The sequence below is a fragment of the Chanos chanos genome, chromosome 16 (genome assembly GCF_902362185.1).
Source record: "Chanos chanos chromosome 16, fChaCha1.1, whole genome shotgun sequence".
In the NCBI taxonomy this organism is placed as follows: domain Eukaryota; kingdom Metazoa; phylum Chordata; class Actinopteri; order Gonorynchiformes; family Chanidae; genus Chanos; species Chanos chanos.
In genome coordinates, this window is record NC_044510.1 from 11,732,209 (window position 1) to 11,750,539 (window position 18,331).

Below are 18,331 nucleotides of genomic sequence, written 5' to 3' on the forward strand. Positions count from 1 at the left end.
AAAAAAAAAAAGAAAAAAAAAAAGAAAAGAAAAAAAAATTCTGCCCCTCAACATCACATAATTCAATTTCATTGTTTACTTTCATCATTACATGAAAAGATCATTTAGGTTCATTTATGTTAAGCTTAAACACCAATAAATGTATTTTTTTATGAGATTTTGGATGCAGAATAGTAAGTAATAATCCCTTTTTTCAGCTCTATAATATTAATTTTGATTGAACTAGGTAGGAAAAAAAAACCCAGTCACATTCTGGATTATACCCCTTCTACACAATGTTGGTCACAAAAAAAAAACCCCAGAGGTCCTGTGCAGGGAACATTTGTTTTAAAAAAAATATTTAAAATGCCATAAAATCGACTAAGGGAAAGGGTACATAAAATTATATTAGTGAACATTAACTTTAATTGTTTTTTCCAGTAAAATTATTGGAAAGTTTTGTTGTGGTGTTCTAGGAAACATTCTTACATGTCTAGTTTGATTGTACTTGAAAAAGCAATATAATCTGTCAATACAAACATAATTTTACAACATTACATTAAAAAATTCCTCAATGCTCCTAGCAGGCATGCCTAAACCACTGTTTGGTCTATATCATGCCAAAAGTTGATATTTGTTGATAACTGTTTCAGTCAAACCACTATGAAAACATGTACTCATGTTGACACTGTCTTGAGACATTCCAACTGCGGTTTGCCCTTTTCCTGCGATACGGTTTTCGACTGAATTTGACCTTTTGGCTGTTCTTTACCTGTTGGCTGTTCTTTGCATAATTGTTCTGGCATGGTCCTAAAAGGAATTCTTACAATACCCGTATTCCTCTCCGTATCGAATCTTTGTGCCTTCTCTTAATGGTTTATTGTCATGCCATCGTCTCCGCCCTTCTCTGGCTGAGCGTTCAGCGTCACCTGTCAACTGATCGCCGGTCAGATCAGCTAATTATTCAGTCATCTGCTGCGCCTGGTTTCTGGTCATTAGTGCTTGTGTACACAAACGCCTTGGTTTGTCTTTAGGCTGTGGGCCGAGCATTAATGGTGGCTGTGAGAAATTCTGAGCGTTGTAAAGCTATCAGTTTATCCCAGGTCTCAGCCTGCACCTGCTCATGCTTGTGTGATTGCGCCTTTGCCAGATTTCCCGTCGTCCCGCCTCATCCTTCCCGTTTTTACACCTGCATCTTTTCCCTAGCCCTGTATCCCTCTGCCCGTTTAATGAAGTCACGCGGGGTTTTGCACATGCATCCAGTTTCTTGTGTGTTTCCTGACGTTTGTTCACTGTTATGCAATTGATTTACATCAAATAAATGAACTGACACATGACATTATTAAACGATTAATGCATTTAAATGCAACTTCTCATGCAAACAGCCAGGCACGACATGTTTTACTAATCTTACAATCTTTTCAATTAGAATAATCAAAAAGCTAGCACTAAAAACCGAAATGTTGGCTGTGGAACTACCGACAGTATGAAATATATGGAGGAGGGCTTAATGACTGTGAAATGATGATCTTAAGCTTTCCCAGGCTATGCGAATGTGCTGTTGTGCTTTTAGTTAGCTTTAGGTACTTTACGTGGAAGTTTAAGTAGGTCACAGTGCTTGTGAGTTATCTAACTCGCAGTATTAAGTGTCACACTCTGTTTGGGTCCTTGCATTACTCAACCCAGATAGTTTTCATTCATTTCATCAATGCCTAAAGGTTAAACAGATCGTTTGAGAAATGACACTGAGAATAGTTGTTCTTATTTCAAAAAATGCATGCTTTTTTCAACTGCCCCCCCCAAAAAAAACCCAAGTGCCAACATCTGAAAGAAAAGCTGCTTTTTTTTTTTTGTATGTGCGTCTGAATGAGACACGCCGAAGCATGTTGCTTGATATGACATTTAAAGCGGCTGCCAGCAAGTGTCACATACTAGCGGTATTAGGTCACTAGACAAGGCTAACTAAAAGACCAGACAAGGCTAACTAAAGAAGTGTGTATTACCATTCTCACCCCAGTCTAATAAATCTCTGATAGATTCCCTCAGGCAAAAAAAACAAACAAACAAACAAAAAAAGACAGTAAACGCTCAACAGACTCTACAACTTTAATAGAGAAATAAAACCCAGAAAGGTGAAAAGTTTAAACCACTCTAGACAGCTCTGGTGTCTTACAACCCAAGTCAGAACGTGGACGTGGTTTAAACTCCGTAGGCAATGTTCCCCTCAACATTTTTCTCCCTGCACGTTGCATAAGCTGACACATTGTCTCTGCAAGTACTGGCTCCCACCATAAATAACGTCTGTTCTGATGATTGATTTTGAAAGGCCTCGTTTCACTATTTTACCTTTCATGGTGATCGTTTGTTCATAGCAGAGCAAAGACGACATTGGCCCCATATTTTGACATAGTGCAGCTACAGTTGTGAGAATCAGATAATAAGATTTGCAATTAGTGTTTGTTTGCAAATTCAGTGAGTGCATATTAAATCCATCTGTACTGACTGTGTATTGATACGTGTAGTTAATCATGGTAAAATCTTATGTCCAGTGTCAATGCTATTTATATTGTGTTTATGTATCTGTTGATCTTATTCAAAACAACATACAATGATTTCTTTCTAAGTCCAGGACCATGTGGCTTTGGAACAACTTTGCTATTAATTCACTTGCTCAGAGCAAAGCGGCAGGAATCCTTGAACTGCCATCCCTGCGGTTAGTAAGCAAATTCACCTACTGCTATAGTATTACCATCTGCGGAAACACTAATTTTGGATTACAAGAGAAAAATATTTCTCATATTTCTGTAATTTGGCCTCTAGAGTTTTCTCACATTTTAGTATTCTTGCCTCTGGAGCCCAAGCGGCAAGAGCAGTCATGTATGAGAAATGCACTTTGCTTGTATTTCAGAATTGTCAGATATTTTTTGAATTGCTGATAGTTCTGTCATCTTTTTATATGAAAACATCTTTCAACTGATCTTCTGCCATTGCGACACATAATACACTCACACAGAGATCCACAATGTGATTTAAATGGGAGTTTTATTGGGACTCACAGGAAACACTTTCTTTTGAGCATCTGAAGAAAAAAACATATGGTGGGCTTCCTTCAGAGCTTTAGTGTTTCACTTTTGGATGACGGTTGAAGTGGATGAGGAGACCACTTTACCATCAACCACCTCCTCCACGACAGTGATCACTTCAGATTTGGTGATGGTGGAGGAGCTTGAGGAGATGGAGATGCTGCTAGAGAAACAAAGAGGCAGGGGCAGGGGCAGGAAATAAACATGTTAATTTGGTATTAAAAAATGGTGGCCTGCAGTAAGGGAATTCCTCCCGATACAATTCTTTTCAAGGTCAAAGTGTGTAATGTTAACCAGCAGAGTTAAACCCACCCGCCACTGGCCTCTGCATCCAGCAGCCTCCTGTACTCGGCGATCTCCAGCTCCAGTCTGGTCTTGATGTCGAGCAGCATCTGGTACTCGTTACTCTGGCGTTCCAGGTCAGCACGAAGCTGCACCAGCTGCTCCTCCATGCTGTGTATCTAAGAGTGTGGCAGTTAATGGAATTGTCATTTTCAGATTTTGTAGGAAGCAGTCACTGGTCTTGAAGGGAAAACAATAGCCCAACGTTCTCTACGACTGTGCGTCAGGCAATTACGCCTTATGTGTCGTGTTTTAGGGTTTCGTTCCTGTTGCTCACCTGGTTCTGGAAGCCAGACAGCCTCATGGAATAGCCACCCTGCGTCTCAGCCAAGGTGCTCTCCAGAGATGCTTTCTGTTGTGAGAGTTCAGGTTGGAGAATTTTTACAAGGATGCAGAGGATTCTCACTGCTTAGGTTTATCGCTATTTTACCGGCAGAAAACGAGTATTGTAATTACCGCACACTTGCAGTGAACCAAATGGAAAGGGAGAACTTTTTTTTTTTTTTTTTTTGACTTACCGCAGTAAGGAGAGACTGGAGTTCAATCTCCAGAGACTGCTGTGTGCTTTTTGCCGTGCTGACCTCGGATTTTGTGGTTTGCAAGGTCTCTGTGTGGGTAGCAACCTCTTGTTTCAATGTCTCAGTCTGCGGTACGAGCAGAACAACGTAAAAGAAAATGTAAAGATGTTCAGGTTTTGTTCCACTGTTCTTTTTTTTCGACGCGAGATTTTTTTTTTTTTATATATATATATTGCATAACTTTCTGTTGTCACCATGTGTTGTAAGGGCTCAGATACCAACCTTGGCTTGGAACCAGCCCTCCAGCTCTCTCCTACTCTTGGTTGCAATGGCTTCATAATGATCTCTAATCTCAGCCATGACCTTGGTGAGGTCTTCCTGTGGTGCTGCATCAACCTCAACATGAACTTGGCCACTCATTGTGTCACGGGTGGTTAAGAGTTCCTATTCAGACACCAAAACAACAGGGTCAGGATTTATTTAAGCAAAAGTGAGGTGTGAACATCTTTCTCCACCAAAATAAATTCAGAGCAAGAAACCCGGTGTAATGCAGAAGTGTGCAAAAAAAAAAAAAAATCATGGTGAGACTCAGTTGAATCACATCTGGGTTCAATATCTTTCAAAACTGTTTGGAAGATGAGCTTAATAAGGCTATATATTTAACTCATTTCTTTAGCTGGAACTGTAACGGATCGCAGTTGTAAGTAAATGCAGTTGTGATTACTCGGTGTGAAACGGGGTTACTGCAAGATAGATTCTATTCATCCAACGCAGCTGCAAGGGGATTAAGAAGACCGCAAGGGTTATCTGCAATATCTCACACGAACCACACACACACACACACACACACACACGAGTATGAGTTACTGTGACTTAAATGTTTAAACTCCTCATCACGACAGGAATACCAGAATGAATCCAGAAGCTGGAGGCAATTAGGTTCAGCTTGATTTATTACCTCCTCATGGTTCTTCTTGAGGAAGACAAGCTCTTCACTCAAGCCCTCAATCTGCATAGTGAGGTCTTTCTTGGCCATATTGAGGTCATCAAGCAACCTCCTCAGCCCAGCAATGTCTGCTTCCACGGTCTGTCGCATGGTTAGCTCATTCTCATACCTGTGGGGAAAAAAAATTTCCATTATCTTGTTAACAAATGTTTTAATTGGTTTATTTATCAAATTTTGTTCTGAGATGTATGTTATTTTTTTTCTCAGAATAAGAAAGTTTTTGCAAAAGAAATGCTGAGCTCCATCTGTGTTTTTGGGGGTTATTTGAAACTAACTTCAATCTGAAATCATCTGCTGCCAAGCTGGCGTTGTCAATGCTGAGATGTATGGTGCTGTTCACTTTGATGGCATCCTGGATCTGTTGGCAGCAGCAGAAGGATGCATAAAGAAATCGTCAACATATTGTTGAGTGCCGTGCCATGAAAAATGACAAATAGTAGCTTTATATCTCTCAAACAAAGCTTAATTTTGAACAAATGGGAAATGAATGATTCCATTTCTGACATGCATTTTGAATCACAAGTGACCTGGCTGATATCGATTTACCTGGACTTGCAGTTCACTAATGCTTCCTTGGAAACCAGTGAATTCACGAGCAGAGGGAGAGGTTCTGCTTTCCAGGAACTGGCGGATCTTAAGTTCCAGCTCAGCGTTTGCCTTCTCCAGCGTACGCACCTTCTCGAGGTAACTGGACAGACGGTCGTTGAGGTTCTGCATTGTGAATTTCTCATTGCCGATGATGCTGTCGTTTGCTCCACCAGCCATGCCGAAACCTGCGCCTGCCCCTCCACCGAGACCTCCGCCAAGACCTCCACCGAGACCACCTCCAGAGCCGAAGCCAAAACCTCCACCTCCAGACCCGGCCATGGACACAGAACGAGAGGCACTGGAGATGCGAACCCCAGAGCCCCCTGCACCGCCATACACGCTCCCGGCCCGCATGGCGCTGATGCGGCCACCTCCGGCTGCTCCTCCAGACATGGAGAACCGAGAGGAACCCATAGATCCGCCGATCATGGACCCGCCTGAGGACATGAAGCTTCGGGTGGTTAGGGTAGGCGCCATGTTAAAGGAGGCTGGCTGTCTTACTCTGCTCTGTCTGGAGAGGAGTGAGTGAGGAGGTGAAGATTCGGAGTCTTTTTATAGAGGGACTGAGCTGACAAAGGACAGAGCCCTGACAAAAAAAAAAAGGTTCACATGGACTTTTTTATGCCTTGGGAACATGCTGAGACAGACGAAAAAATTTTTTGTTAGTCTTATGTCACCAAGAAGACGCGGTCCTGCTGCAGAACTCATATGGATAAACTTTTTTTTTTTTTTCCGTCTTCATTCTCAAGTTATCACTTGTGCACTGTAGATAGCATATCCTTACATAATACAAGTGCCTGTCCCCTAAGGTTCTAGATGGTGTCAGTGTATTTTTATGGCCCAACACAAATCTCTGTGTGACAGGTTTTAACATATAGACTTTTGATGAGGTTGACTCAACGTGAGAGGCTTGATTTTCCTCTGAAACCCAGAAATCAGTTTCTAGTTAGTTTCGAGAAAACATTTTTCCAGTGGTTATGTGACTTTTTTTTCTCGAAGACTGTTATTCTTTTTGCCAAGAGATTTGCGTATTACAGCTACCTAGTGGTTAATATCAATCACTATATCCTTCAGCTATTTTTATCATTCAATGAAGCCAGGAAAAACATCATAGACATCTTTTTTTTTTTTTTTTTGCCAAAATGCAAAAAAGCTCCTAATCATAATACAGTCTTTGTGTACTTCAAATCAAAAGGTAATTTGTTTCAGATGTTTTGTGTGTAATTCATGCTCTGAGTTATCAAGACTACACAATTTTTATTTCTGCCTTTTTTGTACCAGCCTCTCAAAGCCTCTTTAAACCCAAACTCTCCTATTTTTTCCATCAAATCCTATTTGACATCATTGTTTATCTTCACTGACTGATTTCTTTATTTATAGGTACTAAGCTGAATTCAGCCGAGCCGAGAACCTCAAGATAGTCCAGTTTGTCAAGAACCACTCTAAGTTTTATACATTATAAACTTCCCTTGCTTGAGTTAATCTATTAAAACCAAGTTCTCTTTTGCATGTAATGTGAAATGTTGCAGCATGCCTAGAATAGCTATATTGAAATAACTTGCTCCAGGCCAAACCGAGAGCAGCTTGCTCTTGGATTAAGGTCTCAAAGCCCACTAGTTCTCACTTCATTTCTCCTTAGCAGTACCATTGTGCAACATATTAAAATTGTATGAATGATTTCTATTTTGGGAATAAACGTGTCAGTTGAAAAGGCGGTAAGATCATGAGATACTGTTTTTAGAGACTTTGGCTTGACGCAAGATTCATTCCTTTTTTTTTTTTTATGTGCTTCATTTTGCAGCCTGGTAGACTGTAACTATTGAGACAGTTTGTTTTTAAAAGGATTAAGGTAAATAAAACCGACGGCATCACAGAACTTCTGTAATTATCAGTGTCTTGCCTCAGTCCTTGGCGATTTTCCCTATACAAAAAGACCAGTAGGCCATGAAGAAAGAAACTCAGTGTTACTTTGAACTGAGCCGCTGTAGCTTCCCTGTATACAGTATACTCACAGCCTTGAGCAAAGACTTTGGGGGGGGGGGGGGGGGGGGGGGGTCCATTTTTTCACTAATTAGATTTCAATGAAGTCAAAAGGATGGATTTATCTAATCAGATAAAACAATATTCGTTAAATCGAACGTCAGACAGCTTAATCATGTACAACTTACAGCCTGGAATGTTTTCATCACTTTTATCAACGCCAAACTCAGAATTGACCCATCTGGCTGAGGTGTGCTGTGAAGCTCTTCTCAGGTCAAACTCAGAAATCACCCAAATAGAACCACTGTGTGTCCTAAATGTTTTGCAATTCTTTATGAACTGATGCTAAAATTCTGTCTCCTGCAGAGACAAAAGACATGAGTCAGTTATACTGCTGCAGTTTGGTGTAAATGGGGCGACTAGTTTCTTGGGACACTCCTGTAGCGATGGTCATGGGACTGACAGAAACGATGGGTTTTTTTTGTTTGTTTTTTACCTATGACAGTCTTGTAGGTGTTACATTTTATGGCTTGCCCATGTAAAATGCAATCCCCATCCACACCCACACCTGCACCCACAACCACACCTACAAACATACACATGATTTATGGGCTAAGCATATGTATATACGGCTGGGTAAAGGTATGGACACGATAAGTCACCTGATTAAGTAAGGTGGGTGTGTTAGAGCAGGGAGAAACTTACAATGTGCAGAGCTATGGGCCAACAGTAACAGGTTTTGGAAACCCTGCTGAGAGGTATTTGACCTAATTATTAACGTTAGCCAAAACTCCTTGACTGACGGCTTTCTCAAAACAGGAATTTCACTCAAAAGGTTGAGATTTACACACTGTCACCAAATTTCTCTTAACTTTTAAAAACTCTGAACGTTCTGTGGACGAAAAGCAATCAAATTTCACCTTGGGCTAGCGGATCAGTCAGCCATATTTTATGACACGTCTGAGTTACACACACACCCAGGCCCGTAGCGAACAGGCGGGCCTAGGCCCGCCCAAAAGATGCATAGACCACCCCCGAGTTAGGAAGGAGTAACTTCATTTAATACTAAAACATAATACGTTATTGTTTGTTAAATTGGCTGATAATATTACTAAAATATCATCACAAACGCTCCTGACATAAGAAAAATGTGTTCTAATTTTTTATTTGTATAATGCTTGATGGGTTTGACTGACATCTGTATTAGCCAGTTGCCAAGTTTGGTCTTGACTTCATGGTTCCAGCGACGTAAACCTTCAACAGGAGATAGCAGCTGGTTTTCCATCTAACACAATAACATATTTTACGGGGATTCATGAAAACTCAGATAAGGAAATGTCTGTGCGTGTTTCTATCAGCTGTGTTATGCGAATTAAAAATGTACACTCTCCTCATCGCGGGTGGGGTTGTGAACAGCTGTGGGTTTAACACTTGTTTGGGGCAACTCTAACGGAAATACGTGATAAATCGCAACAAACCCCATGTTCATGCGACTAAACCTGTCTCCATCAACCAGTATCATTGTACTCTATGCTAATCACCTCTTTCCAGGCAATAAATTTTGACTTAAAAGATTTGATGTGCGGTTTAAGCGATAATTTGCATTAAGTAGTTGGATGGAAACCCGGTTAGGGTTATGACAGCATTGTATTGTACGTTGGTTGTGACAGGGCATGTGAATTACACTACTTCTGGTTAAAAAAGCCTCCTACACAAAACACCATGTCCCTTACACTGCACACCTTAACACACCCTCTTACTGTGGCACACAGTTAATGTCATATCACGTCCACTCCCTTGTCTGTATCATTTGCTCTGTATTATCTCCAATGCTGTGGTTTATAATTGTTCATATTGGTTCTCAAAGACTATTTCAAAATGCTAAGCATATTTGTTTCTTGTTTGTTTTTTTCCCCTATAAAACATTGTGTAAACAGAAATTTTGACTATTATTATTATCATTAGTAGTAGAAGTAGTAGTTCCACTGTTGTTGTTGTTGTTGTTGTTGTTGCTAGTGTTGTTGCTTTTAGCATCATGGTCTGTGAATTAATTGTCACTAATTCCCCACAAAATGCATAAATACTCGTGAAAGGCGCAAAGGAACTCAGATGAACTGCCAGCAGAAAATCACATGTACATCTGGACTGTAGGTGTAATTGCCTGAAACACAAGTCAGGAAGTTGCCAGAAATTTATTTTTGGCCAGGCCTCGGCAAAAGTGAGCAGGTACGACTTTCACTCATGGTCCATCACTAGCCTACACATTCTTTATAACCTTGGCCACTGCTGAACTGGATGACAGGTCACACACCCAGTATTGCAACTGTAGCGTACTCAATAACTAAGCCAGTCTTATCTTCTGTTCTTTGTTTGCATTGAAATATGTAGTGAACCACAAAATATTGCCACGTTTTTATTCATTGAGTTCTTCCAAAAGGGGAATTTGATGGGAAGCCAATGACAGTCTTGAAGGACAGGAGTGATTTGACCTCAGGAGTTGAGCAGGTAATACATTACCTGGTACTGTGTCGAACAGCATGCTGTTGGTTTGATCTAAACAGCTTTCACAACAACAGCAGGTGGTCTTTGGAATGCTACCTGTAGCCTTTAGCCTTTAGATGCACACCTGGATCTGCCTCTCCTACTTGCATAGACTCAGCGCCTTTCACTGTTAAGGGTCACTGTTTAGGTGCAGCATCCAAAAAAACAAAGCAAAAACAAAAACAGCAAACCTTTTTAAAATTCTAAGCTAATTACAAAGATATGATATATTGTGAGTGATGTCATTCAACATCAGGTGTATTTTACTTTGAACTTATGTTTGCCTGTAGTGCCCTCTGTTGCCAGCTGCCCACATCTGTTCAACCTGTTTCTTATTATACTATATTATAGCATCAATATTTTTAGCGTTTAAATTGGTACCTTCCATATCTTTCCTCTCTTCAGTTTTTAGACATTTAACCTAGACGTCAAGAATATTTCTACAATTACAAAACAATATGAAGTAAATAAGAAATCTTCTCTAGTTCGCAACTGAAAATACCGACTCTGCACTTGGAATTACCTACCACTGCACACATTTTTACTGCACTCACTCCAGTCTGTTTCCTCTCCTGATGACTTGGCCTCTTTCTGAAGAACTCAGTAGACTCGCTTTGATGCACATCCTCTTTGCTGCTTGATTTTTTTTTTTTTTGGGTAACAATTTCTCTCTCAGCAATTACATGACAAGAATGAATATTACCAAATAACAGCTCTTACATTTGTCAAGACAAGTGATAATTTGTAAGATCGGCTTTAATTCACCATGTTCTAATGCAGTTTGATTTTCAAAATGTCAAGACGTTGAAAGATGCCTCGACAGTTTCTATACTAATGATGATGTCATTTCCTACGGCCAGATTTTTTTTTTTATTAAGCTGTTTTATATTGCAAGTAAAAAAACTGAATAATATCAGAACTTCTCCTTAACAGAGACAAACAGATGCTATATTATTTTGTTTTTAATGTAAAAGCTTAATTATCTTTCATGAAATAAAGATGTTTCACGGGTGGAAATGTGACCCTGAGGCATGTTAAGAAATGTTCTGCCAATGTTCTTCTCAAACCGAATGAATACACAGTGAAAACATTAACAGCTGTCAAAGCCACCACTGTTCTTGAAGGCATTATATCCTGTTTGCAAGGGCAAAAAACGTCTTACCCTACTGCCACAATAACTTTGATTAGGGACTTTCTGAATTCCCACTATCTTTCTAAACGATTTAGTCACCATTGAAGAAGCACAAGGGGTGGCGCAGTGGGTAGCGCTGTCGCATCACAGCAAGAAGGTCTTGGGTTTGATTCCTGGCTGGGCGGCCAGGGCCCTTTCTGTGTGGAGTTTGCATGGTCTGCATGGGTTTCCTCTGGGAGCTCCAGTTTCCTCCCAAAGACATGCAGGTTATGTGAATTGGAGACACTAAATTGCCCCTAGGTATGAGTGTGTTTGTCTGTGTGTCTGCACTGCAATGGACTGGTGACTTGTCCAGGGTGTTTCCCTGCCTTTTGCCCTATGAGCGCTGGGATAGGCTCCAGCACCCCCGCGACCCTAATCAGGATAAGCGGCTTAGATAGTGAGTGAAGAGGCACGAGTACAGGGAAACTGTCAACAGGTGGAGCTAAACACAGTGTGGACAAACAAGCATGTGGATTAAATTCCCATGCAGCTCCAACACATCAAGCACATCAAACAATCTGCCTATTATTTAATTCAGTTGTTTTACATTTAAAGAGCTTGAATGCTTGATGTCCTAGAGATTTGATATCTGTTGTTTTAGATCCCACTTGAGCCGCTTTGACATATTCACTATAATGGAATGTCTATGGCATCTATGTGGCTCTCCCCCTGCCTCAAATATGGATCATACTAAATGAAGTCATACTGACTACAAGTCGTTTTACTGATATAAGATAAATAAAGAATGAAAAGGTCTTTATTTGTGACAATGTTTGCTTTTATTGGTCTCTCTGAGATGAGTGGATGAACATCAGAGGGTTTGCTTTTGTTCTCAACTTTAGGATATTCAGGTTTCTTTCTCATTTGGTTTTGCTTTAGGCCGATGTTGAGGATGTTGAGACCACTTCTCCATCCACCACTTCCTGTGTGACAATCACTACCCTGCGTGTGGTAGTGGTTCTTGTGCTGCTGTAAGAATAAAAAGCGTTGTTAAGCTACTATCTTAAAATAATGGTAATTCACATACAAGCATTTGAGATTTTCATGGTGAATGTATGTATTACAGCACTGACTCCTCCAGCCTTGTTCTAAACATGTAGTAGAACAATGGTGATGGTAACTGTGAAGTAAAGTAGTTATTTGCTTATTTTTGTCTGTCAAGGCAAAGAAATTGTAGCCTTTGAACAAAACCTACAACATCTGAACCTCTGAATGTGTTAACATTGCCTCATGTTGATGTCGTTGCTACACGAAAGCCCCATTTTCTTGTTAGTCTCACCTGGCAAATTCCCCATCCAAAAGCCTCCTGTACTCAGCAATTTCCAGCTCAAGCCTGGTCTTGATGTCCAATAGCGTCTTGTATTCTTGACCCTGGCGCTCCAGATCAGCACGAAGCTGCATTAACTGATCCTCCAGGCTGGTCACCTGCATCTGGTAGCCAGACAACATGCTAGAATAGCGGCTCTGCGTGTCTCCCAAGGTATCCTCCAGAGATGCTTTCTAGAAGTCAGAAGACAAATGAGAGAATTAATAGATCAGGCAAGGTTATTGATGTGGCATTATGAATGTATGAAAAAAAAGCCTCGAAAAGTTATTTTAAGAAGAATATGGACTTATTCTCACCAAACTAAGCAGAGATTGCAGCTCTATTTGAAGACTTTGGAATGTGCGTCGGACATCACTGATCTCCGATCTGGATGACTGCAGGGTTTCTGTGCTGACAGCAACTTCTTTATTCAGTGCTTCTGTCTGTGGGGAGAGCAGTTCAGTTGGATATGATGAGGGGAATTGATTGAGACATTTGATCATTTTAGACCAGTACATTTGCAGGTACTCAAACACAGTCCTACCTTAGCTTGGAACCAGGATTCAAGATCTCTGCGGTTCTTGTCAGCAACTGTCTCGTAGTGCTGGCGGATATCAGCCATGACTTTGGTGAGGTCTTCCTGTGGTGCAGCATCCACTTCCACGTTTACCTGGCCACCCATCTTAGCCTGCAGAGCCAAGAGCTCCTGGAAAATTAAAGAATCATCAAGGTGGGCAAGATCTATGGTAATTTCACAATGAAAGAACCTTTTGCCCTTCTCCATTTGTTTTGGAATATTTACTTTTTTAGTTGAAGTTTTTAGTTTGCTAACATGTCACACTCTAAATACCAGCCATCACAAACAAACTGTGTGCATCAACCTAACACATTACTTTGTTTGTGTTTGTTAACAATTTAACCAACATAGCAGCTTCAGAGGCCCATTGGTCAAATGGGTATATAAGCCATTTGGAAACATTGTGACAACTCAGATAGCTAACTTAAAAAGACCACCACCACATTCACAACATTAGATCATACCTCATCATGGTTCCTCTTAAGGTGGATCAACTCCTCTCTCAGTCTTTCAATCTCCATCTCTAAGTTAGACCTTGAAATTGTCAAGTCATCCAGTACTCTTCTCAGCCCGGCAATATCTGCTTCCACAGACTTCCTGATGGCCAGCTCATTCTCATACCTGAGACAGGATTTAAATATTTGAATTACAGTAAAAACATTGCTGGAGTGATACAATGGAAATGATGGAAAATAACAATTTAGCATGACAATAGTACAATATATGAATGGCCTCCGTGTTTGTAACGCTATACTGTTTTGGAGCAAGAACATGCTCAGAAATACTCACTTCATCCTGAAGTCATCAGTGGCCAGTTTAGCATTGTCGATGCTAAGGTAGATTCCACCGTTCAGTCTAGTGGCACTCTGGATCTGAGGAACAAATATGATGGACCATTAAACAGTAATCCCCTTCATGTAAATCTCTCTGTACGACATATTTGACTATACCATTAGATCTTTCTAATAAACCCCATTTTCTCATTGGCAGTTTGTCATGTGTCAGGTAGCTTACCTGTCCCTGAAGGTCACTGATGATAGCCTGGAACGCAGAGTAGTCACGAGCAGCAGGCTGGATCTGCTTATCCAGGAACTGCCGGATTTTCAGCTCCAGATCAGCGTTGGCCTTCTCCAGGGAACGGACCTTCTCCAGGTAGCTGGCAAGACGATCATTGAGGTTCTGCATGCAAGACTTCTCGTTTGTAGTGACATCCAGGGCATTGCTCAGGTTGAAGCCACCTGCAGAGCTTCCCAGGGAACTGCAGGTGGAGATCCTCACTCCAGAGCCTCCTGCACCTCCATACACACTGCCAGCATGCATGGAGCTGATGCGTCTGCCCCCACCGAGACCAATCATGGAACCTCCAGAAGACATCTTACGGTTGGAGAAGGTGGAGAAGGCTTGCTGTCTTGCTCTGTCTCTGGCTGGAGAGGAATGAGTGAAGAGAGGACCGCTGAGGGTCCTTTTATGTGAAAAATGAGGGAGGACATGGAGAGTGACCGAGCTGGATAACAGGGAGGATCCCTTTCCCCCAGTCCTTCAGGCCGGTGACTCTGGTCAAGAAAAACCTGTGCTGATAGAAACCATGCAAAAACTGGTTTAAGGGACAGCTAAAGAATGCGTGTAAACCCCCACCCCCCACAAACACACCCAAAAAAAGAAGGGGGTTGAGAGTGGACTGTCAAATGATTGGTGGACAGACAGGTATTATGGCCTTGAGTTTTTCTTAGCTGTTGTTTGGAATTTGATGAAACAGTGGGTATTCATTCATCTAGGTGAACTGCATGATCAGGAGAGGTGAGTTAATTACCTAATGGAATCCGTTGCGGCTCAAGAATGTTACCTCCAGGAGAGACACCTTTTTTCATCCAGTGACCATCTTCTTCTCAGATCATGTATCACTGCGAAATGTTTAATTGTTTTGTAGTAAGGTATCTATGGTCATTTCCCAAGGACCTTCATGAACTATTAATTAGCAAACTTTATATTCAGTCAAGCTGATATAATTGACTTATTCTCATCAGGGAGTGTTTAGTTCTGATACTGAACATTTCTGATACTGTGGAAGAGCCCCAGAACCAGGTACTTTCCAAATTGCTTAAGGGGAATTGAAAGATGGCTTACTTTTTTCCTTTGGATATCTAATACTTAAGAGATCCCTCTAAAGCCACAATAAAGATGGTATTGTTAAAGATAAAACAGAAGACACATTTTGTGGGCTAAATAAAGCCTGTGTCAAATTATGCCTGAATACCATAGGCCTGTACATCTACGCTGGCGGTTACATCCATGGCTGAAGTGACATATGTTTGAGCAACATAGCTAAGGTTGTTGAGAGCTGGGTCAGTTGGTTTTTCTTGACCATACACTTCTGAATAATGTTCCACCCATTTTTCTAGTTCCCTATTCCTGTTGGCAATAGGTTTGCCATTTTTAAATTATGGGATGTCTTTTGTAACATTTGACCTGGAACCATTTTGGAAAGTGGTATTGGGAGCAGAATTCTATCAGTCCTTGTCAGTTTTCATTTCATTCATCAATACCATGGTGACTGAGGCAGGCAGGCCATGAATAGTGGTCTGGTCCAGCATACACATTAAAACCAGTTGTAAAAAGTTGTTCATTGGCTAGATGTGAGCTGACTGCACTCCGAGGGCCTTTCCAAAATTTGTCCATTTCCTCTGGGTATACAGAAAGAGCCAGCACATAGCTGTTTCCAGTGTTGCCTTAGCCAATGTTGGTGTAAACCTTCAAGCATATAATGAGCTCCAACCCAGTGGTACGTACATTGAAGGAGGCTGAGGACAACAAATCCAAAACAGCACAAACTGCGATCCTCTGTGCCAAAACCATGTGGTTTAGCTCTTTCAGCGGTTCATTACTGAGCAGTTAGCAGTGTCTATATTGAATTTGCCCTACTACTGATCTGATCCTGCTGTTTTTCTATTGCCGGATCACCTCATGAGATCCTGGTTTTCAAAACCTGGCTTCATCATTTGGACATTTCAGGTGCCCAGTCATCAGAGTGAGGGAGATTTCTTCTACTCGTGTGTCACAGGCAAGCCATTGTACACCTGCTTCTCAAATTTTGGTCTAACGCAATGCAAAGTTTTAAAGAGGACAGGTACAGCAGGTCAGGACTTTACTGGTCGGGGGCTACTCAGCCTGAGGCAGGCAGTAGCTGACCCGTGAAGCCTAAAAACTCCTCACACTATCAAGAGAGATCTGCTTTCCATGTACACCATTTTAGGCAGACTTATAACTTGGAACTACCTCTCCTAATCGTATGATTGTGCTATCGGGTCCAAGCAAATGTGACCAGGGGTCACTGGGACCCAGGGGAAAAATATAACGTGACACTTCCAATTTAGACTAATTTGGCCAACTCTACAAGAGAGGTGTGGAAGGCATCCACTTCAGGTTTCCTTTTACATCATTGCTGTGGTTTTTGTTTGGGATTTGGGCTGTGAGCTGGGTGAGTAGTGTTTTGGAAGCTATTTGTCCGTGTTTGTGTGTGTGTGTGTGTGTGTGTGTGTGTGTGTGTGTGTGCGTGCGTGAGCGTGTGTATGCGTTTACGCTCTGGCTCTTCTTGTGAAGCGTGGTTAACATGTAGGTGGTGGTGTGTAGGAATGCGGTATCAGGAAGTAAGCAGTGACCAGAGTTATTAATTCGATTCTTGCGAGCCCGGTTTGACGATTGTCAACGGAGCTCGTGATCAGCTGGCTGGATTGCCTCGCAGTTAGTCACAAAGTATAGTGTGTGATCGTATGCGGTGGTGTGTTGGTAAGTTGGTTGCTTTTTCTCTCTCTTTCACCCTCACTCATCACTCCCCTACTGTGTCCTAGTGTGCTGTCTGGTCTGTCTGTCTCCTTCTTCTTTCCATGCTTGATTGCTTTTATTTTCTAATAAAGGTATTTTATTTTGAACGACCATAATACACTTCTACTGTATTTAATTTATCTGCTTTGTACAACTGAGCTTCTTAACTGCTGGGTTTCATTTAACCATGAAAACCATATTTTCTTTAATTGCACTTGCGAGTTTAGTTTGACCCGTTACCGGGTTACAAAAAGATGTGGTGTCCCCTCCATATTCATGAAGCTGCAGTTGCCTGGTGAGTTACTGGGTTTGAGTCTGGGCTGTCTTGCCTGAGCGGTGGTTATGGAACTACTGACTTGTTCGCCTTTCACCTCCACCTCCTCAACATAGCTGCTTTGCTCCGGAGGAAGGACATATTCAGCATGTCTGAAACTGGACCAAGTTTGCACAGGATGCCAAAAGAGAAGAATCTCCTTATGAACTGCACATAGAGAACTGGTTCACTCCCTTAGGTTGTTTACGCTCCCGTGCTGTCTACAGGGCAATGAGGGTATTTTTGTGAGGGCTAGACCTACCACCAGAAGATTATGGTACCCCTCTTTGTAGTCAAGCAAAGCACATTACCATTTTATCCTGCAGAGTTTTTCGTTCAGAGTTTCACTGATCCTGGTTTGGTTGCATTGCCAACGACTATAGAGTCTATACTTGGAGAATAATGTCCTTTGCAAGCAAAAACACTGTATTTAATATTTAATATTTAATATTTAAGCACAATGTTTGACCACTGTTTGCTTACAAAATCTCTGCCTTCACACAATACAACTTCTTTTTTTTTAAAGATCCTCCTTTTTTTTCTTTCTTTTTTTTTTTTAAATGAACCAATGAGCTGTGTATTGATGCACTTGATGTTGCTTAACCAGCAACTGTATGCTTTTCCTCATCAGTTATATGCCAAGATTGAACATTAAGAATTATCATCAAATCACAATTGTGAAATTGCCAAGGATATGTCAAGGGTAAGATTTGTAAGTTTGTGAGATCACCAAGTGGTTTGATTTTAAAAACTTGACATAACTGGTTAAACTGTGACCATTATAGGACCTGAATGATGTACTATATTATACTATAAATCAACCAAAGCCTCTGTAATATGAGTGATGTTTCATGCCATCACTTCCCTATGCATAAAGGTTAATAAAGGTTTATTATACATTTATTTCAGTAGTCATTTACAGTTATTAGACTGTACTTTCACATTTGCTGTTTGTAGAGCAGGCAATTCATTGTGATGCTTTTCTCACTAAATAATTTTGTAACCATAAAACAGACACATGCATTAAGTCACTCTCAGCAGGTGGAGCCAAACACACCCACAAGCAAGCATGGGGATTTTATTCCCATGCAACACATAAGACTAT

At 41.1% G+C, this 18,331-nt stretch overlaps 2 protein-coding genes across 2 annotated transcripts; both read right to left on the minus strand.

Annotated features, from left to right (window-relative positions):
* Positions 1–3,104: 3,104 nt before the first annotated feature.
* On the minus strand, positions 3,105–5,906 carry LOC115829884 (keratin, type I cytoskeletal 13-like). The gene is made up of 9 exons (XM_030794055.1): positions 5,780–5,906; positions 5,475–5,680; positions 5,204–5,286; positions 4,881–5,037; positions 4,205–4,366; positions 3,923–4,048; positions 3,682–3,756; positions 3,375–3,523; positions 3,105–3,222 (listed from the first exon to the last, which is right to left on the minus strand). The coding sequence occupies exons 1-9, from the start codon at positions 5,868–5,870 to the stop codon at positions 3,105–3,107; spliced, it is 1,167 nt and encodes a 388-aa protein (XP_030649915.1). The 5' UTR covers positions 5,871–5,906.
* Positions 5,907–12,086: 6,180 nt separating this feature from the next.
* Positions 12,087–14,468, minus strand: LOC115829924 (keratin, type I cytoskeletal 13-like). The gene is made up of 7 exons (XM_030794097.1): positions 14,109–14,468; positions 13,884–13,966; positions 13,559–13,715; positions 13,062–13,223; positions 12,835–12,960; positions 12,491–12,711; positions 12,087–12,180 (listed from the first exon to the last, which is right to left on the minus strand). The coding sequence occupies exons 1-7, from the start codon at positions 14,466–14,468 to the stop codon at positions 12,087–12,089; spliced, it is 1,203 nt and encodes a 400-aa protein (XP_030649957.1).
* Positions 14,469–18,331: the final 3,863 nt, after the last annotated feature.